This window comes from Meleagris gallopavo, chromosome 2 (assembly GCF_905368555.1).
Source record: "Meleagris gallopavo chromosome 2, MGAL_WU_HG_1.1, whole genome shotgun sequence".
Classification (NCBI taxonomy): Eukaryota; Metazoa; Chordata; class Aves; order Galliformes; family Phasianidae; genus Meleagris; species Meleagris gallopavo.
In genome coordinates this window covers 22,959,983-22,987,776 of record NC_139405.1, presented here as the reverse complement: position 1 = coordinate 22,987,776, position 27,794 = coordinate 22,959,983, and the positions used below count along the sequence as shown (strand labels likewise).

The 27,794-nt window shown below is 41.6% G+C and overlaps 1 protein-coding gene and 1 long non-coding RNA gene across 2 annotated transcripts in view; one reads left to right on the top strand and one right to left on the bottom strand.

The window, feature by feature from the left end:
• Nucleotides 1-8,628, bottom strand: part of EML4 (EMAP like 4) — a 151,128-nt gene extending 142,500 nt beyond the window's left edge. The window contains exon 1 of the mRNA XM_085219333.1: nucleotides 8,290-8,628. Coding sequence (XP_085075459.1) covers nucleotides 8,290-8,314 — 25 coding nt within the window. The 5' untranslated portion in view covers nucleotides 8,315-8,628. The remainder of the gene's footprint in view (nucleotides 1-8,289) is intronic.
• LOC146544903 (uncharacterized) lies at nucleotides 7,627-24,252 on the top strand. The gene is made up of 3 exons (XR_014881971.1): nucleotides 7,627-7,890; nucleotides 22,668-22,837; nucleotides 23,737-24,252. It is a non-coding gene; the product is annotated as an uncharacterized LOC146544903 (long non-coding RNA).
• The last annotated feature ends 3,542 nt before the right edge of the window (nucleotides 24,253-27,794 follow it).

Below are 27,794 nucleotides of genomic sequence, written 5' to 3'. Positions count from 1 at the left end.
GATAAACCTTTGGCTGGTCTCCTGCCATCTTTTCAACACAACTTGCCAGTGAAACTCAGTGGTCTAATTAACTACAGACCCACGTAATGCACACAACAGGAAACCTCTTGAGAAAATGGCATGGTCTACTTGCGACTGTGAATGAGGGGGAAGGAAACAAACTGGAGCCCACCCTCCTCCTGCTGTTGTTTTGTACTGCAGTAGGTGCAAAGCTCTTCAAAATCCCATGGAAAGGGGACATTTTTTCTTTTGTTCTCCAAGAGAGAAACAACGTGACATACAGTAAGCTGTAAACAAACTAATAGTTCTGCCATTCATTTTATGTATATTTGGCATTGTTAATTCAATTATGCTTGGGAACATTTGCTCAACTCAGCAGCTAAATGAAATTTCGCATTTTAAAACAACCTCTATTATTCCTATGTCATATTCCTATGTTATTCCTCATTTAAAAACATAAAATGTGGTGAAATCATTACCTCTTGTGTTTGGACAGCAAATACAACCTTTTCTTGGGAACAGCCATTTCTTGGTTTTGTGTCCCCAACTCAGAACAAAGAAATCCAAATATTTTGTCCTTAAAATCATAAAGTTCTCATGAAAACGTATTTTCATTTGCTTAAGCTAAACCACATTTCTAGGCCTAACTCATTTGCAGCATCCCTTTAGGGAGCCAAATCTTGGGCTTAAAAGCATTTGTGACTTCAATTTATCCACTGGGTTTCAAACTCCCAATTTTCCCAGAGGATTATGAAAGTCTGCCAACTTAGCTTGATGCATTAAAACTGTTTACACAAGTTCAAAATATATTTCAGCATAAAACAGTTTGGCTTCTGCTCCTTTCCACCTATTTATTTTTTTCTTTTTAAGCCCAAATAAACTGGAAGGACAAATGAGAACCAACTCCATTCTGGAATACTTCATTAAAACTAGAAATTGAGTTTCAGTAAAATGCAAATGAATCACACAACAGACAACAGTGACTGTTTTTCTCTAATTTAACAGAACACCTGAAATCAAAGGTACATGTGTTGTTCCAGATGTAATGCCTATTTATTTCCGTGGAAACTACAACAGATACAAGAGCACAATAGCACTATTTGATAGAGCAAATTCTCAATAGTACTATTTGAGCAAATTCTCAGCTCAAAACACTCTTCTTCAGCATAGTCACTGTTAGCTATACATATTCACCAGAGATGAACAAGAGCCTGCACGCTGTGCTTGTAACAATCTGCACCAGCAAAGTTGACCCACTGTTGTCACCACTGCTGAAACGCACCACCCATCACCTCTGTGCCCACATCCAGTGTTTGGTCTCCATAAAAGTTCAACAAGCCTCAACGAATGTCAGTGGGAACAACTTTTTCTCAGGGAGAAATTCAATGACACACCTTTGCTTTATGTGAACTTCCATGTCAGATGCCATTGTGTCATACTGCCCTTCTGCTGCCATCTGTCACCTGGCAACAAAATGTAATGGAATATTGGTGGGAAGGTTGAACTTCTACTGTCATACTACCAGCATCCACCTCTGATGTTGTGGGCCAATATAATAAAGTAGGAGGCGTTACTTTTGGAGCAGTTCTTGTAGATGAACTTCTCTAAAACATACAGTAAGTTTTTATACAGCAGAACTAAGCTGCTTCATCTCTTCCCCTTCCATTACAATTTTAGTGCATATAAGAGTCATGCGCATGTACAAGCTACTCTAGATAGCTAAATAAAATTCATATAATACAAAGAGTAACGCTACTTATACAGTAGGTCAGATTTGCACTCACTAAAGCATCTTGCCTAAAGACTGTAAGACCGCACATTCAAGCAGAAGACACCACAAAGAAGGAAAATGGATTCTGCAATGCTTACTAAAAAAAACAAAGTTGTTGTTACAAATGAAAAATCAATATCTTACAAAGTAGAACAGACACTAAAAACCAGGAGAGCAGTTGGGAAAATGGAGTTTAAAAACATCAAGACACAGCTATATTTAGCAAACAAGTTAGGCTGAAGCTATTAAGGATGAGCAGAAAGGGCAATCCACTGAGACACACACCAGTCAAAATAAAACAATTAAGAAAATGCACCTCATCCATTCAATAAGAAGTCTTAGGGCATAAAACTTGGGAAGCATATTGCTACGTACCATCACTGAACATGCCATGAATAATTGAAATACGGAGCCAAAAGAAGAGAAAGAATATCAAAAGTAAAAAGTGAAACGTTGAATAAAAGTAGGAAGTGATAGAGGAATGGGAAAGATTAAAAAAAAAAAAAAAAAAAAAAAAAGTAGAGAAAAACATTTAACATGTTCTGAGATTTAGCCATAAACTCAGAGTTTTAACCTCTCTGGCATCTCTTCATATCCCAGCCCTCCATCAGCAGCACCCTCTCACTGCCACTGGTTGAATTACCAACCTAGGCTGCAGGCCTGCCCATAAATCAGAGTGCATGTGTGTGATTCCCAAAGATGCCTGCAAACTCTCAGATGAGCCCACATATCACCCCCACAGGGCTTCCAGGTGTCCCTCATTCAGCTCCTCACGAAAGCAATTCCCATAACGCCAAAAGTTCTGCATCAATTTCATCAAGCTGGTGAAGCAAAAAAGAGTAACAGCTCCTCTTTAAACTCAGCATGTTTCCTTATAGAGAAGTGAAACAAAGCAAGCAGAGGCTCCACCTGAGCTCAGGAGCAACTGTAGGAAGATTTCTTGAAAAGGATGTTAGTGAAACTCATGAAAAGCTGTTTATCAGGTGATTCTGATCTGTTAAACAGAACAATCTCCCTACCAGAAACAGTCAACAGCAGCAACAGCACAGTCCTGCACTGTCATCATACACACTATGTGTTACAAAATTAATTACCCTATTACATTATGTGTGGGTAAAACAGGAACAACATTCTTGGCCTTCAGATTACATTCATTAAGGATTAGATTTAGCAAGGATCTAAAAGGAAAAAAAAAAAAATAATAATAAACCTCAATAATTGCAGACACCACAATACAGGGAGTGACAAACAGGAAAAAAAAAATCCTTTCAGAGGTGGTTTTTCTGGCAAGAGAAGATTCTATCAAATAACTACGCTGTCTGTATTAGAAATATTCAGAGAGTGTGAAGTACACAGTGTTAAGGCCAAAATTATCCCTTGCATCTCAGGTATTAAGAGCCTTTCTACAGCAGAGAGAGAGAAACTTTCTCACAGATTCTCCTGCGTTTGAGGTTTATGGTTTCTTTGTTCAGCTGGCAATGAGAAGCAGGTCTGCTGTGTGCTGCCCATGCAGCAAGAGGGGCCACCAGACAGTTTCCACAGCAAGCACTGTCCTCCTGGCCACCCTCACACCCCCGGTACCAGTCACAGCCATCCTTCTCAGGCAGGACAGATCGATGTCCTGCCAAAAGTTTTGCTTTTGAGAGAGCTAGCACACTGACAATAGCACACAGCAGTCCCAGGAGCAGAGCCCAGTGAATTAAGTTGAACTCATTGTCTGCAGCCTAAAAGGGCATCCATTAGAAAACAAAACTAACCCAGATAAATGACAAACCCTCCAACCTGCTGCAGCCAGTCTCTCTCCCTCTCTCACTGCAGGGCTGAAGGGGCTTTTGCAATGCCAGAGCCTCAACAGGCATCACAGGCTTTTCATATCCAGAGGAGGAGCACATTCTCACAAGAGTCTCAGTAGTTATCCAAGATAACAGCTACAGACATGTTTTCCAACAACTTTGAAACAAACTTTAAATGCAAATTGAGAATTTAAAATAAATGAATCTGACCTACATGTCACCTCTGTGATAAGATGTACTGCAGTTAAAAGCAGTACATACAGTGACAAAACAATATGCAGATCCTGTGTGATATGGAAAAAACCTCTTTTTCATTTCATTTCTCAGCTTCCCCTCCTGTAGCACCAACAGAAGAGCAAAGCCATCCCCCTTAGCCATTACTACTCTCCTCTGTTTTCTCTTCCTCTGGGGGAAGAAAAAAAAAAAAAAAAAAAAAAGACATGAACTTAACCATATTTTTTCCCCTTTAACTCTTAATTACTTTGCCTGAAACTTCAGGAGAGGAGTGATTTCTAAGCTTTCCAGCCTCCCGCACAGAACCAATGGTTACAGTTTGTAAGTTGCGAGCTCTTTGTTTATTTTTATAAGTTACTGTTCTCCCACAGACCTCATTGCTGGAGACAGTCCTACAACACTCTTCATGCCACGTTGTTATCATTCTGGTGACAAACTTGGAAACAGACGTACTCTTTTTAAATGCATCTTATGAAGGCTTCCACATCTTTAGTTACAATTGGTTATTGTTACAGAGCTCAACAAGCTGAAGCCTTCTCAGAACAGAAAACAATGCAACAGCTATGAACAGCAGAAAACTGTCCATCGTGGAACATCCCACGACTTACTCTTTGTGAGTCTAAATCTAGTGGGATTTAAAGGATCTTGTACCATAGCCAGCTAACCTTGCAGAAATAAGAGGGCTATTAAATGGACGGCTTGAGAATTGACCCAGAGAATTAACACAGTGGCAAATGCTTTGTATTCAGACCTTCCAGCAAGAGGCACTGGGAAAAAGACAGCGACAGGACAAAGGGGTGCAGTTTTAAAATGAAAGTAGGAAGATTTACATCAGATGTGATGAAGAAATCATTTACTCAGAGGGCAGTGAGACAGTGGCACAGCTGACCGGAGAAGCTGTGGGTGCCCCATCCCTGGAGGCACTCAAGGCTAGGTTGGATGGGGCCTGGGATAGCCCCGTCCAGGGCAGGGAGTACAACTGGATAGTCTTATAGGTCTCTTCTAACCCAAACCATTCTACAATTCTATGATTTGTTACTCCAAAGAAAGTATCAGTCCCAGAAAGTTAAGATTTGGGCCCAAGAAAAGCTTCTCTCTCTCTACACTTCAGTAGGTTTACAATACAGTAAAGCCAACCTAAGGGCTGGCAAACCTCTCCAACCCTCTAGCAAGCCAATTTATGGACAAACTCATATAACACATGGGCAAGCAGGCAGGCTAGGATTGACTATACACTATAATGTTGGATGGGATGTGAAAATTAAAGTTAGAAGACCAACAGTTTTGCCAACAATGCAGTCTTACAGCTTTCTGCTGGGCCACCAGTTCTCGTGGGAGCATGACAGTGGAGGAGACCGAGGCAATTGTCTGTACCATGAAAAAGAGAGATGGTAAAAACAAGGCAACGCCTGCTGGCAGCCTCAGCTGTACTATTTCTCACACTGACTCTGTTTGCCAGAACCTCACAGTCCTCTTCTGTCGGTGGAACTAATAATGCTTTCTTTCCCATGAAGATGCTGCCTCTGGGTTGCTTTGATCAGGACCCCAAAGCAAAAGAACTTGGCCAACCTTACCAGCCACCATGCTGTGCCTGTGTCTTGGCAAGGGCATGAGGCAGAAGCCCAAGAGCCCTGTCCGAGTCCCTGGATTTCTTGCTCCTATTCAGAAGCACATTCCTTCACCTCAAGGGATGCATCTTAAACAGTGGATGGCCAGAATTCACCAAGCCCTCAATTCATTGAGCTCCCAGTGAGCACTCTGTTAGAAACACTTAGATGTGAAGTGTGCCAGACCTGACCTAACGAATGGGATTCAGTAACTGCTTTGCTAGTAGCAATAATCAAAATGCACTCAAGGCCCAATAAATGTGAAATAATTCAGTGCTTTATCAAAAGAGCAAGCCAATACCCATTTCAGCTGTGGAACTTAACTAATAATGCCCTATTTTATTTATTTGTTTTTACTCTTTACAGTAAGTGGATGGCTCCACTCTTGACACATTGCTACACAAGCATGTCCTAAACCAACAACTAAAACAATTTTTTAAATTACATATGAAATGGTTTCTTTCATCTCTTTATTCTCATGAAAGTTTTAGTATGGAAGCCAAAAGAAAACAGCTGCGGGAAGTATTTTGGACTGCAGGAGACATGCAAAAAGGTATTTCTGCCTGTGCTGGAGGGCACAATCTGTAATAACATTTTGCCTTCCAGATGATGACAGGAGGCATTAAAAGGACAGCTTGCTCCCTAATAAGCTCGCTTGACTGGTAAAGCACGCACATACAGAGATAGCACAGTTTTGCCAACAATAATGGCAATTAATTTTTACGTTTCACTCCAAATTACATTAATTTATGGCCTTCCTAAAAGGCGCTTAGCAGACAGCTGATTAAATTCAAGCCATTAGATTTTAATTAGAGATGTTTTAAAAAAAAAAAGTCTCCAAACAACTCGCACATCTTTGTGCATGTTACACGCTTGTTACCAGCAGCAGCAAACAAGAAGTGATCACAAAGCACCAAGCAGGCAGCACGGCTGAACCTGGGAGCATGGGGGCACGCAGAGCTCTGTGTTTTGGAGCCTGAAACTTTGGATACACTCTCCCAGCCCACATCCTGCAAACAACATGCACTGATGCTTACTACAGAATCAAAATCAAAGGCCAACTAACAATATCATGACATACACTTTAAAAGATTGAGCTGAGCTTAATCCTCATTAAATTGTAATAAAATCAACAGGGCCTGCCTGACCAAACAGTGAAACAAATTAAAGGTCTGGATGGAGCCTGCCTTAGTAAGGGGAGCAGGATGCCCCAAGCAGGCATTGCCTCCATGCGCAGCACTGACTGAGACGATGCTCTGCAAACAGCCTCCAAGCTGGACAACAGTGTTTCGTGATTTCAAAATCAGTGTTGGGGTCTTCCCCTCCCACACACACTTCCAACAGTTATTTCTGAATAAGGACCTCATAGGAGGCAGTAGTCCCTGAGCTAAAGGCATACGGGTGCTCTTTGATATGGTGATCAATTCCACCACTGGGTAAAGAGGTTCATAAATATTAAGCAAGGTATATTTGCATACATCACCCACGGGCACAATTTTCCCAGTGAAAAATGAGAATAGAGCATTCGCAATTCTTCCCCGTGTCGCTTTTTGATCGAGAGATATGAAATAATCAGAAAAGTTACTTGGGCAAGGAGAGTGGATCAGGCCAGGAGCCAAGGTTTATTAAAAAGTAATAAAAAAAAAAAATAATAAAAAAGTATATTTTAAAGAAGTGCACTGTTCATTATGGTGCACCAGTTTGGTTTGGACAGGTGCCCAAAACGTGGGAGCAGACATTTCAGAAACCTTAAAGGTTGGGATCACACTCAGCACTATTGAAACGAGTCAACTTTTCCAGAAAATCGAGAACTATTCCCTATTATTATAGATTTCACACAAGTGCTGTAAAATTAACTCCGTGTCATTTTTAGAGGGGCAGATTTATTCTCCTGCCAAAAATGGAGGGGGGCTGGGTGCTGCAGTGGGTGCAGCAGGACTGGGGCTGGCACAGAAGGGCTGCAGGTAGGCAGCACATTGCTCGGTGTCCTGCAAACCAAATAGGCAGAGCTGTGCCACCGAAAACAAATTAAGATGCACGAGCTCTACAGTTCTTACATGTAGAAATAACGTCAGGTTATACTTTCAAGTAGGACGGCTTCACGCTATATGCGAGTTATCCTCTGAAACATTCAGAAAGGGGCTGCTGGAAGGTTTCTCCTAAACTACGCGGTGACAATTTGCCGTCGTCTTAGCGAAACCGAAAAGAGCACAGGCTGTCAGTTCCCCGGGTGCACCGAGGCGGGTGAGCGATAGAAGTTTCGGGTTCGGGCGCAGCGCAGCACGCCGAGCTCCGGGCAGGGGCTGCTCCCCCGCGCTCCGAGCAGAGCGGTGCCCCGAGAAGGCGGCCCCGGAGCCGGCCCGGGCTGGGAGCAGAGGGCGTCCCGGGAACGAAGCCGTCTCGCCGGGCACCGGCCGTCCGAGGTCCCTCCGCACTCGGAGCAAAACTAAAATGGCATTAAGCAGAACGAGCCAGCCAAGCCCAAGTAAGTAACTCCGGGGAAGAGCAAGCCCACGGCGAGGAAAGAACAAAGGAGGCAAGTGCAGCCGGAGCTCTCGCAACAGATGGTTTGAAGCTGACCAGATTTCGCGCTGGCATCCCCTCCCTCTCTCTCTTTCTCCCTCCCTCCTCGCTTCCCTCCCCTCCCGCCGCAGAGCGGGTGGCGTTGCGCGCTCAGCTCCGCGTCTCCTCCGGCTCCAGCTCCCGCTGGCGCTGCCAGCAACCCGGCGCTGCCCTCAGCGGCTCCCGGCCCGGCCGCAGGTGCGCGCCCCCGGTCCCCGGCCCCGCGACTGGAGGGCGGGCTGCCGCCCGGAGCCAGGCTCGTCCCGTCCCTCCCGTGCCGTTCCGTCCCGCCCTCCGCCCCGCGCTGCCCATAGCCGCTCACCCAGGCTCCCGGCGAACCCGTCCATTTTGTCCTGGGGAAGGCTGGTGCCACAGCCCGAGGCGAAGCCGCTGTCGCCGTCCAGGACAGGTTCATTCACCCGCGGAGCGGCGGCAGCGGCGCCGCAGCCCGGCGCTCATCGGCCGCCCGGAGCAGCGGCTCCCGGCGCTCGGTGGGGGGCGGCTCCGGCTCCTCCTGCTGCTACTACTGCTGCTGCTGCTGCTGCTGCGGGGCCGGCGGCGCTGCCCGGCTCCGTCGCTGAGCCGCGACCCTAACGCGGTGCCGAGTGCCGAGCTCCTCCCGCCGCCGCCAGCACCGCCCCAGCGCCCCGTGCTGTCGTGCTTCCGACTCCGCCCGCCCTGGCAGCCGCCGCTTCCCCTGCGGGCGGGACGGGGACCGGGCCGTCCTCGCTGCCGGCAGCACCGAGCCGATCCCGGCTGCCCCCGGGGAAAAATCCTGCCGCCGCCTCAGCGGCCGGCAAAGGGGAACGGGAGCGCCCCGTTCCTGCCCACGTCCTTGACGCCCGTACGCCTGAGAAGCGGCACCCGCAGCCTCTCTGTTGGGCGTTTGCTCGGATTGCGTTCAGGGGTTGTGAGACCGTTTGTGAGACGCAGCGATCAAAGCTGGGATTTCCTTAGGTAGCTATGGAATCACTGGTTCAGACTAATTTGGGGGTGAAGTGCTTTAGCAGCCGTTGGAGCTGTTCGTCCGTACAAAGTGGCTCCCCGAGCCGCCTCCTCGCTGCAGCCCCGCTCCGGGCTGCTCCCGTTGCTTCCAGCCCCGCGCACGTTGATGAGGAGCAATACAAAGCAGAACCAGAAATTCAGGTCAGCCGTGCTGCGCTCCGGCCCGTCTCCTGCATAAGAGCTCGTGCATTAAGCAACGCCGCCAAGTTGTGCGATGCGTTGCTTTCACCCTGGCCAGGAAAAGCTGCGTACCCGTTGCAACATCCTGTTGTGGTGCGAGCGCTTTCCTCTCGTGCACGCAGCGAGGGGGGCAGATGCTGCCCCATAGCGCTGCTGTTGCTCGCAGCCGTGTCCGCGGACTTTTTAGCCTGGGAAAGAGAGGCACAGAGCTGAAGGCAGCAGCAACAGATCCTTATCTAGATGCTTAATTACTGCTGGAGCTCAAATGCTTTGGATTAGCTGGGTCCTGCACAACACCGCACCACAAGGTAGAGCTGCTGAGAGAGCCAGCTCTCCACTGCCTTGCTGTAAGCACGGTAGGGTGCTCAGGTAGCATTGAAAACCCAAACTTAAATACTAACATTTAAAAAAATAAAGCTGTTTCATTGTGGAGTTCAGGAACCAAATAAAGTTAAGAAAATTAAAAAGCAAAGACATTTACTCACTGATACGTGAGTAAATGAGTGAGTAACTGAGACATGATAACGGCCTGTCAGTATCTAAAAGGGGATGTAAGAAGAAAGGGGCAGACTCTTCAGCAGGGTCTGTTGTGACAGGACGAGGGGAAATGGTTTCCAGTTAAAAGAGGGGAGATTTAGATTGGATATAGAGAAGAAGTTTTTTACTGTCAGGGTGGTGAGGCACTGGCACAGGTTGCCCAAAGAGGTGGTAGATGCCCCATCCCTGGCCGAGCCTCTTGGGGCTGTGCTGGGGCCCACGCATACATGAGGAGTCTCCTCTTACTTAGGAGAGCAATGGAAAATGTGACCTGCAGAAGGAGGTCGCCGTGAAGCACTCAGCAAAGGCTGAACGCATTCCTAGGATTTTTACTCTGCTCTTGAAGGAAATAAGATATTTTCCCCTATTGTTTCATTTTTCTGGCACGTTTTCCTTGGATCACAGGTTTTTTGAACTGTGCTTCTTATAAGAATACCTTAGTATTTATTTTATTTTATTTTTAATTGACATAGTTTGGCAACATTCAGCCTGGGAGTTGTTTAAAGTTTTTGGTGGCTTGAATGTAAATTGTAATTAACCACCTTCTCACTGAGGAAACACAGAAAAATGATTAAAACAAAACAAAATTGCTGAGATTCTTGTACGTGCAGTTGAGAGTCCGAGCCTCTGAGCCCCTTCACTTTGCCCGTTAGAATGAGAAATCTGCTTCCCACTCTACTCATCTCCTAGTACTTGGTGCATGATTTCCTGATCCAGAGTGGAAACATGGAATGAAATGTCCTCCATCATGCTTTCCTGGTGCAAGCAGCCCCAGCCAGTGCTGACCAGGAGGCAGGGAGCCCAGCACCACCTGCAAACCCAGGGGGAAGCAGCACGTAGTTTGGAAGCAGCTCTGCCCAGCAGCTGGAGGAGGCTGAAGCAGTGAGGGATCATATCCTGAATGTGGTGCTGCTGATCCTTTGAGGGTATTTGGGGTTCTTTATGGTGCCCTGTTCTGAAGAGGAACAATTTTATTGGTTTACCATATGGCATGGCCTATTGGTAATTCTCCCAAGCGAGGCTGCATTTGTAAGAAGTTCCCAGGAGTCACTGATGTAAGGGAAAATAATTTGGTGCCTGACCTAGAGGTGGATTAAATTACTGTTTCCTGGTTTACAGAAGGTAATCCCCTTACCTCCAGCACAGAGTCTGGAGGTTTCCTTTCTGAGCTGGGATTTTTCCTCCCCTATACATGACCAGAGGGCATGAATCACCTGCAATGCCGAATGCCATGGGAAGCAACAAGAGTCATGCCAGGGACTTGAGCAGAACTGGGGACATTTGATTATAGCCTGGCAGGTAGCAGCAGACGCTGACTGTTGTTGAACCAAATGCCAGTGTTGTTGTTAATTAAGTGTTTACATTAAATCTGGCATCGGGCTATCCAAATGGGACTGAATTTATTAAGTACTGTGGCTATCTTCAGTGATTTTGACAAAGACTCCCAGCTGCATCCTCTGCTGTGTGTTTATTAAAGTGAATGGGCAGCTAAATGCGTTTGGTAGTGCATGAGAGGGGAAAAAATGAAAGTCTTTCCAATTCCTTAAAACTCTTTACATTATTCCTAGCAGTCAGAAGTGAAGGCATACCTAAGGTTCTGCCGATGGTCCTCCATTTTGTTTAAGATATCCAAAGAAACTATCTTCCCAAATAAAAAGATCAAATTTTACAGGCATGTTTTCAGAGGCTAAACTATGTACTAGGTGGACTCTGTAGCAGGGTGGATTGTAGTCTTATTTCTATAATGCCACTACTGTGTTGTTAATTAGTGTGGCAAAAAAATCTCCTCAGTCAGATTTTACTTTTGGAGCTATATGGAGCTGATCTTTTGCAAGTTTAGTTATTTCAGCTTATTGCAAATAGATTTGATCACAGTCTGCAGAGTCATTCCTGAATATTCAGAAATATTTCATTTCATAGGATAAATGCAATTTTATGATAATCTGAAAAGGAGAAAGAAAAAAAAAGCTCTTTTTTTATTAAAACATACTAATGTTTTTTGGGTCTCTGTTTTGGAAACCCAATATATATTTTTATTTGGAGGAAATGCAGAACACTCACCTTCTGAAAAATCAAACTTGGTTTTGCTGTTTTACATTGATTACCCCAAAATTGCAATCCCGAGTTATTAATGAAACTCTGGCAAGAAGTGCATAATTTCCTGGTGTCCTCATTAAGCATGCATTTTGGCTCAAATGTAGAACCTACAAAACCTGTTAGTTTAAGCTACATTTGACATCCTTGAATTAATGTATTTCTAAAATGGCAGTTTCATAGAACTGTAACTACTGGATAAGAGAAAAATAGCAGACCTCTAGTGCTAATTCATTCACCAGCCCTGGTGGGGAATAAGCAGATGTAGTGCGACTCTAAGCATTCAAAAAATTGGCAGAGTTGTAATAGAGATAGTTGGAAATGTTTTTCTAAGGAGGGGAAAGGCTCAGCATTTTAACTAGAGAGCAGGTTGAAAATTTTATTCTGGAACTTTGTTGATACTGAGATTACTTTAAGTCAGGAAATCTGAAAAACATTTCACAAAGCTGAAAAAATAGAATCTTATCTTCCTTCATCTCTCCCCAATGGATACGTGGTCTGGTTTCTCATACCAAAGAGCACACTCAGTTGTTTTCTCAAATTAGTGAGTTCCCCATGAAATTCATACCTTGGTCCAAGCCCTATAAAAGTCTAATGTCTTACATAAGTGCTAAGTTAAGAATTTAGCTGAAGCATAAACTGGTGCATTGGCATTGTATCAGCCATTTACATTAGGGTGCATTTTATTCCCTGCCTCAGGAAAAAATGTGCTTCAGCTTGTAGTTGGGAGCTCTGTGGTGAGCTTTGGAGAGATCTGTTTTCTGTTCTCCTACTTAGAAAAATTAGGAAAAGGTAAAGCTAGTGGTGCTAACTAGAGATGCTAACTACTATGCATTAAAACCACTGGAAGAGGTGGTGATTTTGAGACTGAAGGGGTTATGGGTATCCCTCTTGGGAACAGAATAAATTAGCATCACAATCAGATTATTTTTTTCCTGACTTAAAACATCTCCTGTAGCTTTGCATTTTATGCAGATAATTTCCACAATAACAAGCTGGTCCAAACAATATGCTGTGTGCACGTGTATGTATCTGTAAATAAATGCACTCACATAGATCCTTCTTCATCAATGCCATCCCCCCTCTGTGTAATTCTGTTTAGGCCATCACTCCACTTGAACCATTTGTCAGTGAAAGGAAGTGCCTGCCGAGAAGTGATACATTACTGTATAGTTTCTTGCTGTGAAATGTTGATTTTAAAACAGGCTGGCAGACTGCAGTCGATCCCATAATAAAACCAAACAGACACATTTTGGGAGGTTTTGTTTTTCTTTTGTCCTGTTGTTATGCCCAGTTTAAGGAATCTTTTATTGTCTTTCAGCTGCACCATACTCAACAGTAAATTTTTGCATTTCTTTGGCCTTTTTGCTTCTGGGAGTTCGGGATTCTTTCCGATTTCCATTCCTGCATTTTTAAGCCATGACAACCACTATATTGCCCAGTCATTACCTATCGTGGCAGGTGTGCAATGTTTTCTTTTGGAAAGGATAATGTTAGTATGGAGATCTTCCCCCATTTTACAGGCTGAGAACACCAACACGGATGTTAATGCAGGGGCACAGGCTGAAGAATGAAGGCAAAATACAGGTCAACACAGTCTAAATTGAAACAAAATGGAAAGTCTGCTCTCAGTACCGTGGTACACAATAGAGTATCTGGGCATTGGTACCTTCCATCCTACAGTAATAGACGTTTTCATTATTTCTCCACGAGAAAAGGTAGATGTAGGAAGGAGGCTGCTGCCTTCTTCTAGGAAGTAGATCTTCTCTTGAACACACACTGTTAATGTATTTGTGGGAGAGATCGTACAAAAATGGTTTCAGCATCACTTGCAAAGTATGATTAGATATCTGACTATATCTTTACTGAATGAATAATGTCAGGAGCATTGCTACCGATCAAGAAAATGAAAATTCTAACCCTGATTTCTTAATGCTCATCAAAACATATGTCTCAGTTTAATATCTCCTGCTTTCATAAGTCCTCCAAAGCCTTTCAGGCAGATAGTGTGATGGGGCTGATAGGTGATTTTTATTTAGACCAAATTTGTAAAGACTTGAAAGTGAAGTTTCTGTCTTGCACTACAGTCCCTAGATGTGTGTCCTTAGAGGAGTTAGATTTTCTGCAGTGAACAGCAGTAGATTATTAACTTAGACATAATAAGGCACAGTGCTTAGCTAGGGCGAATTAACTCATTTTCAGACAGATTTACCTGTGCCTGAAGAATTAGTTAATAAAGCACATTTGTTTTAATTTCCATTACCTACTCTACATTTACAAATTATAGCTCCTGATTAATGACATCAGGAGTTGAACTTTGCCTTTTCAAGCACCAGACACATGCTGTGCTGTAGAGACATTTACATTCCATTTATGCAAGTCGTCCAATTAAAACTTACTTATAGAAAGTATATAATACACTAGGATGAATACATTATTTCCCCTATTAATCTGCATCCTTTGTTTTTCAGCAGAAGTGGCCAACCTTCCACTATGCCCCAAATGGGAATTCATGTCAAAAAAAAAAAACAAACAACAACCCAGAATGGGCAGTGGAAATAAAGGAAAAAAATCCAGGTCATATTAATAATTTGTCCTTCTTAAATGAAGAATAGGGAAAAAATAAGATTTGCCCTTAATTTTGTTTATATATTTGCGTTTAAAAAGTGAAGAAACGTGGTCTGATCCTATACAGAACAGATGCTCCCTTGCATAAAGGGAAAATGCTACAAAATGGAGCTGCCTCTGTCACAGAGTGTCCATGTTTCAGGGAGAGCACAACACTCAGGAATATCACCATGAGCTACTTTAGGTTCTCCTTTTGAAGAAAATGAGAAAAATTAGCCAGGTGCTTTCCAAGCAAAGACAGACTGAAATAAGCTTCCAAAAGCTTTCTGGCTTATCTCTCTTATTAAACACAGGAATGATGTTCATGCAGCATTCATGTAGAGATGGCTCTAGATGTAGCTGCACAACGGCTTTTGCGGTTCCTCACTTCTGTGAAGTATTTCATGTATTCCCAGTGCCCTTCAGCTCACATAGAATGAACAGAGTAACCTCTGTGGAGCCTTTCTGGTGTGCAGCCAGCATCAGCCTTTCCTGCCAGAGGATGGTTTTCCTGCAGGTGCTCACAAGAAATGTCGATTTGCGTGGACATCTCCAGTACCAGCAGCTCTGCAAATGAAAGAGCTCTGTTTGCTGTTTCCTGAAAGCATGGAGTTAGTATAACAGCTTGAATGATATCCGTCTGCATCTGCATGGTCCAGGAAATTTTGCCAGACTGTAAGCAGGGTTAATGTAGTAGGTCAGAGGAAAAATCATGGTACAGTGTTTGAAATCTTCAATGCTTCCATATGAAAACAGTAGATGGCAGCAAGAGAGACAGTGTACAACCAAACCTGGTTTTTGCTTTCTTTGCTTTGATGGGTAGGCTTTAAATAATTTCCTGAGTAACCTATTTTCTCATTGGTCATGAGAACATAAGAAAGTTGAAAATTACCTTTTCTTTTTGATGTGTGATCTTGATATCTGTGATTTTCATCCTAGAAAGGTATTTCATGGCTCAAGTCTCTCTGGCCTGGCACTGAGGTATCCTTTCATCCTTTTTTGTGGTTTACAGTGTTTGAGAAATCATGCTGAAGGCAGGGGTGAGTGCCTGGAGCAACTCAGTCTTTTTATTTCGCTTTAAATATAACAATGAATAGGATTGAATAGGAAGGAGTCTCCTTCTGTGACACACTTCTCAGATGAGATCTTTCATGTGTCAGGACCACAGCCCCCCAGGATTTATCACTGAATGCAGAAAATCTATTGGACTAGAAGCAAGGTATGAGAACTTTTCTGCCTGAGCACCAATGGAGTCCCACGCAAAGGAAGGCTTTGCAAAAGAGAAAGAAAAACATTATTCAAGAACTAATACTGCTGAAGTTGCGAGACTGGCATTAAAGACAAAATTTCATTTAATATCCAGGTGCTCATGAATTCATCCTTTAAACAGCAGCCAAAGGAGGTAAGATTTCCACAGGTAATTCAAAGCATCAAAATTAATCCTGCAGCTCCATCTCTACAAAGGTTTAATATGTTTTAAAGGAAATAAAACTTAAACTGTGAGAAGGGCAAGCTTCCCTTAGGGCTTCCTAGCTGAGGAAAACAAGTACATTGGGATAGTACTGTGTCAAATTTAGAAAAAATATCTTGAGTTAACCATTCCTGTGGCGTTATGAGTAGTGTATTTTGTTGTTGTTGTTGTTGTTGAGCAAATTCTCCAGTCCTATTGCTTTGATGGACATTCTTATGTGAAAATTTTTCTTACTCTTCTTGCACGTTATGCTGAATACACAGTTGTCATATGCTCTGTAGATCCCTTTACACATTTCTAATCAGGCAACCCAGTCCTTTTCCAAGCTGAACTTAGTGTTTTTCTCTTTACTCTGCTAATTCTTTTACCATCTACTTTTCTGCTCTGGGATATAAGGACCTTTTTGGGGGCTCAAACGGCCCTGCCAGGCTGATTTCCTGTTCCAGACTCAGTTCACAACCAATGGTGATTTTCTGAAGGTTCTTTGTTTCAGATTTAATCAAGATTTCTTACAGCCCTAGTGACTTCAAAGGTGAGATGCTCTCCCTGCTCCCATGGAAGACTTTTAGAGATTTCCTTCTCTTTCCTTGTCTCTGCATTCTATGGTTGAAGTATGCATGATAACGAATACATTTTCTTTCTGAATAAAAGATGCATCAGACAGAGTATATTGGCAATACATACTGCTTTTCTCTGCCAAATCAAAGGATTTAGAGATATCTCCAGCATTTCTTCATGTAGAAACCAATTGTGAGCTGTTCTATTTTTTACTGTTCCAGCTGTTAAAATTCATAGAGATCAAAATCAGATTTAAATGTTCTTTCCATAAAGACTGTCAAGCTAGATTCTTGTTGGGAAAGAATGGGTGATAACATAAGGAGGAGGAAGATGATCTATTCCTCTTATTTTTCCTGGCTCACCACGTTTGCTGTTATATTTTGTGCTTAAAGTAATTTTTCATAGCCCAAGAGATCTGCACTGAAAGGGCTTTCTTTTTTGGTCTTGTCCCTCCTACTTTATGTCACACATCCACCATGCTTTAGAGCTGTGACTATCTGAAGGGTTACTTGTACTGACCTGGGTAAGACCATTTCCATTCATTCTGCAACAGCAACACTGGAGTGGATCAAAGGGTGGGGTTGCCTCACATATTTTAGCAACGTGGGAGAAGTAACTGGTCCTCTGGTTTGTGAAGGAGAAGACAGCAAATGACAGTAAGGTGGAAAAGGCAAAAAGCATCATCAGGCACTAGTAGATGTTGGTTTGTTATTGACATGAAACCATCGCTATTTAGAACATATGAGTTTCAGGTAAATTTGGTTGTGATGACAGGTTTCCAGTGCCTTATTGGCCCATATGTTTAAAAGGGATACTACTGAAAACACATGCGTACCTCAGGCAGCGAGTGTAGAACTACATTTGGGTCACCTTAGTGTGTAGTCTCAAGCTCTTATCAAGGGCTCCTGTCCTGCCCTAAGGTCTGGATAGTAGTTGGTGGACAGTACCAGTTTCTCTGTCTGCTCATTACAAAAACAAGGTCACAAAGGAAAATGAAAATGCTCTCCTATTACAGAAGGAGTACACCCATTCCTACCTAGCTTGTTCTCATGTTAATAAATGCAGGATGGTGAAAATACTGAGTCAAAAGTATATGTCTCACAAATGTGAGAAAAATTGCAAGACGAATAAAGGAATTTCAAGAAAAAAATATCTTTTGTCCTCTTTTTTTTTTTTAATGTAATATGTAAATGTTAGTGAAACCACTTTAGATCTGGAATGTGAGAGTATGAAATAAGCACGGTTTGAACATAACATGAATATTCAGTATCAATAAAATGCTTTTGGTGCACTTGAAATTGGTTGTGTTTTGTTCTTCTCAGCATTCTTTCTGTGTTTAGTTCCTGTATCATCTATACCAGTTATTTAAGAAAAATTGACCTGTATTTTATTTTTTTAAAAAGAAAGGAGGCCCACATATGCATGCAGGACAAGTTTCCTTTTTCAACATTCCTACAGCTTGCTAAATGATTGCAAGTGCCGTTTATCATCTAAGTTCATTTCTGCAGAAAAATCTGAAATGCCGCTGGAATGCACGTGGCGAACTGAGACATTCTGTCAGCAGCAAAACCCCTAATCAGAGTGCCCAGTAGTTTTAAGGCTGAATTATGGCTTGGATTGATTTTGTGGTGACTTTTGTTTGGTTTCCTGCCATTATTCCAGAAAACATAAAGATCAAAGAAATAAAGTCATATTGATTGGCTCAGCTCTGGTCAAAAACTAGACTTGTGAATTTGTGTCTTCTAATGTATCTAACATTTTACAGATGTCTTGGTTCATGTTAAAGCTAGGGATGCATGTAGATTGAATTATCAGTGGATTAGAACCATCTGCATTTAGTTTGAAAATATTTTTGTGCATTTGCTGTCCAGCAAAATGCATAGAGCAGCCTCTTGATAAATGAATTCCAGCAGATACCTGAAAAAAAATAAATGAACATTGAGACAAATCGAGGCCATGTCCTATTTACTGATGGTTATCTTTTTTCAAAGAATCCACATTACATGTGATAGCTCTTGTGACTTTGAGTCCATGAATTCCACAGGACAAGAGCTCATCTTTGATCATGATTTAATGGTGAAAGGGATCAAATCTGAAAAATTTGCATGAAGACAGCTAGAATCCAGCCCAGCACCAGATTCACAAGACAATGGGAATGACTATTTCGTCTCCTGTCTTACATTTCATATGCCTTGATAAAAAGATTTAGAACAACCTGATCCTGATTTTGTAATCTTTTACACTGACTCTACGGATTTCCAACAGAGTAGACCAGGTGCAAAATGATGAAGAGTCAGAACAGAGGATTGATATTCTGGCAAAAGTATCCTTAATTACTCACCCCTTTTGAATCTCAATATCAAAGTCTTTTAATGATGCCTCAGGACCTACAGTAATACCAAGCACAGTATAGAAACAGGCAGTCAACATTTACATTGCTGAACTAGATTTAGTGACTCTTTGAAGTCACTATAAAAGTGTTGGGAATTTAATTTTCCTATTAATGGTAACTAAAATACCAGGATCTACACTCGCAGCAGTATTAGATAAAACAGAAATCGTGTTTGCAGCATTACTACTTCATAGCTTATTCTATTATGTTTTTTTTTGTTCATTAATAGTACAGTATAAAGGATAAATTCTTGCTTAGTGCCCAGAAAGTATTCCATTATTGATGTCCACTTACACTGCAGTGATTCTGGGTGCTCATTTGTGAGGAGAAGCATTTGCTGCAAAATTCAGAAATGTATTCCCAAATTCATCTCACTTTACAAATATATACTAGATTTAAAATACATTTTTAACAGTGCTTAGTAAAACCAATTATGTTTTTCTTCAGGGGTGATTCTTGCCAAATTTACTGCATGGGATAATCTCACCAGAAAAAGTCCAGGCTTAATAAGAAATAGTGCTTTATATTTTCATTAAGTTTGGGGAATATTTCTTTGCAGAACTTTTTTCCTGAAGCAGATCACTGATGGTAAAATCAGAGTGCTTCTGCTACGCATGTTTTTCCCATAAACTTGGAGTCCCTTTACAGCACAGGCTGATGCTTCTGAGAAATAAGGCTTTGTCTCGAGTACAGAGCCAAATCAATCATTAAACTCCCATACGTAAGGTTTATGATGTAAAGTAGGCCCCTAAAACTGAGCAGTGTTTTGCATCAGGTATTATAGTTATACGATTTTTAAAAACTTGCCTTCATTCTCATGTGTATGTATTTATATATCAAAGGAAAATACAAAACAGAGTTCTAGCTCTGTCTTCCTTTTGTCTGAATTGTCATTTCTGTGGATTGCATGGGAACCATACTGGCTCATCACAGTTAAGCATCCCTTCCTTTTCTTTGCTAATCACCTCTTTCATTCTCAGTGCATACTATTTGACTTGCTGTAGAGAACTCCAGCAAAAAGCATTACTTTTTGAAGAACTCCCAGGAGGTTCTTTCCTGGATGTCCTATTTGATTTTTTCTTCTGAACATCAATTTAAAAGGAAAATGTGGCTCTTAAAATTTCTCGGCCACAACAAGGAAGGCTGGAATGCATTCAGGTCCAGAGTCTGTGTACTTGTGCAAAGAATCATTTCTGTGTACAGATGTCTCCATTTTTCCTTGGTATCAGCTTTAACTATTTCTGACCAGGTGTCTGACTAACTTTTACCAAGCTTCTTCCAGCAGCATGAAATCAGTTAGGGAAGGCTTGCACAGATGCGTGCTTTCTCTTCTCTTTTAGCCTACTCAGCTTTTGGAGCTCTCTTCACATGGGATGGGATGGAAATTACTTCTCACTGATACCTGAAGTTCTCTTCTAGTCATGTTTCCTATTTCCAGAACTTCATCAGAGACTTTTAATTTTGCCATGAATGTTGCAATATTTATATTATTTCACAAGAATAATATGATAATGGAGCTATATAATAACATATGACCACTGCACTTTAATGCAATATGTGTTCTATGGTGTAAACTTTACTTTCATACAATATCTTGCAATACATATCTATAACTGGGCTTTGTAGTCTGTTCTGAAGTGTGAAGTGTCTATCCCTAAAAAAAAGTGAGTAAATCATTAGACTTCCATGGATCTGCAGCAGTCTTTAGAAGCAGAAAATGCTGTACTGTGCTTCTCTGCTGAAATAATCATAGTGCAGCTTCCACTGTCAGGGCAGGGTGGCTCTTTCATTTTCCAAAAAATAAACTCAGTGGCATTATTCTGATCTGCAGTTGGATCACACAGCACTCAGCAAGAAATGATGTGAATGAGGCAGGGAGGGACCAATCTGGCCTGCAGAGAGCCAAGTACTTCTAGCCTCATCTGCATGATCCGTGCAGGATCTGGGTGACAATTGTTGCCTCATTGTATCAGGATGTGATGGAAGGACCTGAGGCTGCCTGACACTGAAGGAGCTCAGCTGCTGTTCTTACTGAAATGATCACAAAAGCACCATGAGAAAAACTGTCAGTAACAAGAAAATGCATCTTGATTCACCATATGAAATTAGGAGCAGATACTGCATAATTTGCATTCCATATAGATTTGAGGAAATAATCTTCCTTTTTTTTTTCCTAGCTACTGATAGTTTACATAGGTGGATTTACACTTACAGATAATGTAAATTGCAACATTAAGGAGAAGAAAACGACGTATTTTTTTAGCTTGGTTTGCTAACATAACTACACAAATGTGAAAGAAAAAAAAAAAGCAAGTAAAATGATGTTAAAGAAATAAAGTCTGTCATCTCTTCTTCCATTTACTTGCCGAAACTGGGAAGCTTATTTCTTGCTATGTGCACATACTGCTTACAACACTATCACCTGATCATACCCACCCACCTCCTGAAGCCTGGCCAAGAAGGAACTCCATCCCAAGAGGCTCCTGTGAGAAAGTAATTGTGTAGAAAGTCAATGAGCCCTCATTTTTTAAATGCAAACCACATTTTCACCACCTCTGTACCAAGATTTGCCAACATCTTGAATGTAAATACCAGACCAACAATAAAAAAAGATAAGTCCAATGCTGATTATCTAGTAGTTTAGCTATAAACTAGGCATGAGATTTAAGGATTCTGAGTAGCCAGGCAGTGTCACATTCAAGAATTTCTTACTGGTTTATGAGGGAAAATGAAGGATAAAAAGAGGTGAGGTTTCATGATATGGTGGCCTACACTGTTAAATGGATTATTAATTGATTAGATTAGAATAAATTATGTGATGCAGTTCCAGATTTATAAAAACAACCTTAAATTTCATTGAAAGCTTGTAATACTTGATACTGTGCTATTGGTTATCTACAGTGTTGTTGAATTATGTCCCTGTGAACTTTCCTCTAATATTCCCCAATTTTTGTTGTTTTTTGTGGGTTGCTTGATTGTTTGTAAATCTTGTGCACTCTATGTGAAGTTTTCTGCAGCATTCCTAAATTATAGATATTTTCCTCATAAGCCTACATTCCTGAGATCAGACATTCTGCCTATGGATTCATTGATTAACCATGCCTGTAGGACCGTGACCTTACTTCATTGCAAAGACATAAAATCATCAGTTTTAAACTGGTAAGATGAGTGACAGAGAAAAGAAGGTAGAAAGCCACAAGCATCAGAAAAAGATGTCAATAGGAAGCAGAGTAGTGATGTGAAGGAGGAAAACAGGGTGCTTGTTTCTGTGGCAGCAACTCTTCCTCTGTCTCATGGCCAATGCTCTGCTGCAAGTGAAGCAGCCTTGGGTGCAAAAGAAAGTGTTGTCAAGATCTGAATTGGGGTGAGCAGGGCAATGATGGCTGGGGCCACAGCTCTGGGTTCTCCATAGACTCATGCTTCTGCAGAGATATCAGTTGGAATAACATAAGAGCAGCATCGGAGGTAAGAATGGCACAGAATCTGCAAGTCTCTTGTATAAAGAATGTAGCTTTTTTCCTCAAGGCTCTTCTCTCCTAAAGTCAAAATGAGAACCTTTAGCAGAAATCTGATAGGGAGACTCCACAGGTCCATATGGCTTTGTCCAAGTTCCCTGAGATCACTGACAGCAATTTTGTGTTAACTTAAATGGACTTTGGTTAGGACCTGGTAATAATCAGAGTACAAAATGTCTGGCACTCTCAGGAAAACAGGTGGATGAATACATAACTAAGCAAAAAATGAACTTATGTGTATTTATTGTGGACAGCTGCAAGCAAAATACCACTGTTTTAACCCTATGCAGCCTTTGTTATGTGCCTGCATTCCTTTGTGCTTAACACCTGTTATTTATCAGTTGCAGCACACCAGCATTGCCATATGCGGAAGAATTGGCTGTGATTGATACAGACACCATCGCAGCGCATGGCCTTGCATGAAGGACTCCTGGGGATGCCAAGGACTCTCAGTGTGAGGAGGGACCACTGACTGCTCAGTGTAGTCTCTGAGTTTGGAAGCTTGTGTGGAGTAAGTACATGTGGCTCTTCTCCACTTCTTTGAAAAGAAGGACAAATTTGCAAAAGGACAACTAATAGTTACTGAATCTGATGCAACACCATCCACTAGTGAATTTGGGTTTTCAACCTCACCTAGACTAATTAAGGAGTGATTAATGAAATATCCTTCAATATTATTCATCAATAGTTATTTCTGATGCAAGGATAATCTCTAAAGATATGAATCAAGAAGCAGGGGCAGTGCCTAGAAGACATTAAGTGCAAAAGAATAACTTTCATGCAGAAACTTGCCTCAGCAGCAGTGGCTTGCCTATTCACTACACGATCTCTTCTGCTTTGCTGGTCTGGAAAGGATCAGGACTGCTTTTGAGACAAACCCCCATTGACTCCAGCAGCAAAAGGCTCAAATGTTAAAACACTTTTTTTTTTTTGGAAACACTCTTGTATATTTTCAACTAGCACCTTTATACTTTGTCAGTTTACCACCTGCTCCCACTAAATCCACAGACTTTTGTTCTATCTTTTGTTGATAGCTTCAGAAGGGTTTAAAATCGGCCCTATAATTTCACTGGAAAAAGTAGAATTAAGGATGGAATCCTGATTTCTTTGGATTCAACAAAACTTCAATGTTACTTAAGTGCTAGTGATAGCAAAGATAACATTCCATTAGGAGCTTGATTCAATTTATATAATTATATGACATATTTTCATTTATGCAATGACTAATGTTTCCTTGTTATTGTTTAAAAGAGATTTCAAAGTCTGTACAACTCTTTTTTACTTGCCTGCAGGGGAAAGAAACACTTAAGAAAAATTTGCTGGGACACTGTATTCTTAATGGCATTAGTTTTGATGTTCTTTGCTTAAGATCTACTCTGTCTTTTTCTCTGCTTTTCTGTTGTCTTCCAGAATCTTACAGGGTCATGCTGAGATGGCAATCATCAGTTGTCAACATGGCCTGAGCCTGAGTCTGATAAACACAGATGGAGTTTTATATTTCAGACACTGACTGTTGTGGACATATTAAAAAAATAAAAATAAAAGGAAAAATTCAGGGTCCACTTGCTAATCTGTGTCAATTTAATGTATTTCTCTTCTTTCAAATGTTTTCATGCACCCAAAAATCATCATACCTCAGCCTAGGCCTTTTCACTGCTTCCATCAATTACTTGGTAAAAGGGATCCCTTCCCAGTGTTATACTCCAGAGCTCATGTTTCCCATTACAGCTCTAACTGTAGTTGGTGAGATGTGTAGAGCAGGATTAAAATGATGCCATAGGGATCTTAAAGTTTCTTGTTCTTTCTTCCGTCTTTTTAACGGGTCATGACTGAGTTCGCAAATAAACACTGCATTTGCAGAACCTGTTTGTTTTTATCACTCTCCACGGGAATGACTGCAGTCCATTGGGTGGTATTACTCTGGGAGGAAAAGTACTCTTCTTTCAGTTACCACACCATCTCCTCCCTGTCTAGCGAAGCCATAATTGTCAGATCTCCACCAGCATTTCTCTGTCTGGATGTAATAACAGGTTTCTGTTTGACTATATTTTGTATATTTAACATTTAAATCTTCCATTTCCAAGATTTCCTTTTAAGTAGAGTTGTCTTCCTTGTCCTCTTAAATACACCTTTTACCCTTAAGCTTATTTGAAGATGGGTCTATCTGCAATGACAAGAGTATTATATAGGTATAAGTAGACAAGCACCTAACATTACCTGGCTTCCAAGAATGTTATCTGGCAGAAAATGCTGGGAAGAGAATGGTTTAATAAAAATCTCTTCTACTTTTGCCTCCGTCACACCTTAATCGCATCAGTGGAGAATCTGAGACAGCCACCCCAACACAAGCCTGGAGTCTGCTGCAGGAAGAGCAGGTTCCTCTCATGGTGCCTTCTGTTTGCTCCTTATGGCTAGGAGGAGGAAAGCACAGTGAAACCTGCTGTGCTAGTTAACATCGGGTGATGTTAAAGATCATGGAACCTTGGATCCTCCTTTGGTGTATACAAACCTAATATATTGCAACAGCACATACTGTGAAGCCAAAGCCCTGTATTTATTTGTACTTACAACAGAGTTTTCACTATCCCCCAACACTTTTTTTTTTTCCCATAGACACTGAATATATGGATTGTTCTAAACGTAATGAAGAACACATTTTGCAAGTTTCTATACTAGCAGAATAACTGCAATTGTTATTCATAAAATACAGGACCTGTTGCTTTGGTCTGCATGCACCATTTATTCATGTTTCGTTATTCACTGGGTACAACTCTTGGAATTTATTTTTTTCCAGTGGTACTTTAAAGTGTCCCTTTATCATTGTTTTGATATCTAATGCTTGGATTCGGTGAGCTCCCTAGAAATAAACTCAAGTCCTACTCACTTCCATGTTGGCATTTTTGGAGAATTCATTCTTCTCCTTTCAGCTCTTGTAAATGTGTTCAGCATGGAAGAAGCATTTTCTTTCTCTCATGCTCTTCCATAAACTGTGCATTACCCTTGGCTTCTCCATTCTCCAAGCTGTTCCTCAAGGAGTGTGAGCTCAAAGTTGAGTGCACTGCTCTCCCCATAGGTTTCCATCTGTTGAGCAGAGGAGGTAACAAATCCATCGCTCAGCACCAAATGCTTCTCTCACCCGTCTCAGCCTTTCACTGAGCTACTTGCAGCCTGGAAAGACAGTTGGCCTCCTGAAGTAGTGTAAATTATTTACATTTGCTTCAGCCTCTCCTCTTTTTCCACGCAGTCATCAAGTGTTTCCAGCACAAAAGGAATACTTCAGGCAGAGTCCCAGTGAGAGAGGAACACCCAAGTGGCAGCTCCTGCCCAGTACCTGCCCAGGACACCATCTGACCTCTGCAAAGCTTCAACTTCAAACCCTGCATATTCTTGTCATGGATTACTGCAGAATTTTGCTTCTGATGAGTGTTCTTGAAAAGATGCACTTTTCCCAGATATTTTCAGAAATAGGTTCCAGAAGGGATATGAATATAAATTAAGCAAATTTGATTACTGTTTGGAAAGTACATTTCAGTACAGTTTGTGGCTGTTCTTATCCAGCAGTGCTGTACACATACAGAGCAAAGTAGTTGTTATTTGGGTGTCTGCCTTGCATTCAGGTAATTCTTATGTACATTAGCTATGAGTATGTCATATTTCTATCCAATTTATAAAACAATTTTAAGATCTCTCTGTGGATCCTAGCTGACACTTCCTCAGCATGGCCAAGATGTCCCCATTGCTGCCCAGGGAGGCAGCGGAGGGGGTCCCTGGGCATCCGAGGTCTCCTATGGCACCTCTTCCGATCAGCCTTCAGAGCCCCCCAGAGCATTAGGGGAGAAGGGCAGCTCACACCCCTCCACTCCGCAGCCTTTCTCATCACATTTTGCTCATATAGAAATGGTATTTTTTTCCTCCTTTCTTCTTTCCATGGATGTCCTTCGGGACTGAAATGGTTAATGAGATTCGGTGCAGTCATAGGGCTCACGGAATTGGATCTTCAGGCACAGAGCCTGCAGCCATGGCTCTTGAGTCTGACCATTTTGCAGGCTTCAGCTGTCACCAGAGACAGGCAGACAAAGGAAATGGTCCTTATTCTTGCTCTCTGCAGAACACACACATTTAAGAGCAGCCAGACTTTGGCCTTCTGTTTTTCATTATGACTGTTTAAAATGTGGTGAGCATTTTCCAGAAGGGGCAGGTTGTGTATTTAATTTATGAAAGTAAAGAGGAGAGGAAGAGTCATCTACATTCCTTTTGGTTCAGTGATTTGTAAAATTGTGAGAACTGGGGTATTATTCTGCCATATCTTCCAGTGATTATTCACCAGATGTCCATGTGCATTCTGTTTGATATGGAGAATGACTATTAAAAAATACGTAGTTCTATTTTATTTGTTATGTAGTTTTGTGCAGGGCTCTCATTAACATTTCTTGATAAGAAGGATATATACACAGAGGGGAAAAAAGCTGCAATATGTGGATACTGTTTCAGCTCTGAAACCTCAATATTTTTGGAATAACTTCTACCTTAGCTTTTGGAACTTGGAGATACACAATACGTGCAGGGAATGCAGGAAAAGCCTTATTTTGCTTCAGCCATGTATATGTCCTGGGCTGCATAGTACAGAGTGTGTATTGGGAACTGGCTTAGAGTTGAGACTTGGCAGTGTACAAGTATCCACGGGACAGATAAATGAGCAGTTTGTGCTGACAGACCCTGCTTTCACCTACAGAATTGTAACAAGACATCACTTGTCAAAAAAAATTGAGGGTATCATAGATATGGTTCTTTCCTGATTTCTTGATAAAGTTTCTTGGTCTAGGTCTGAATTAGATAAATAAACTGCCTTTGCCCAATAGATGAAAATTCTCTTCTGCTCTGTGAAAAATTTTGCAGAGCAAAGGCAGTTTACCTCAACATGTGAGATAATGCTCAAGAAAGCATGAGAACACAGATAGGAAATGAATAAACAAAAATAATCTTTATTGGTCCTATCCCACCTGTACACCTCTCCCAAGGAAGTGCCAGAGCTTTAGCATGTGAATAAAGCACTCTGTCAGCTCAATTAAGATGATGTACCAGCCCTAGGCATTCAGAAGTCATAAGTCAGACCACAAAGATCATTAGATTGTTTTTAAAATAATGAGGCTTAACAGTAACAGATTCACAGTTCTTTTCACTTGCTTGGGACTATTAGTTTTCAAATTAATTGCAACTTCTCTTGGCAATTCCAGGAGCAAATTAATTTCTAACTGAAAGCCATGGGATTCTAGGAACAAAAGTATTTTTTAAAATGCCTAAAATGGTAAGAAATATTCCTCTTAAAATACTGCATGAGTAGCTGGGAAGGACTGGGTTTTTTACAGCAAGGATGAAGAAAGAAGAGATAAAATTAATTCCAGAACTTGATACTGCTGACATGATGAGGGAAGGTAAAGGACAATATAACTTATTAATACAATACACAT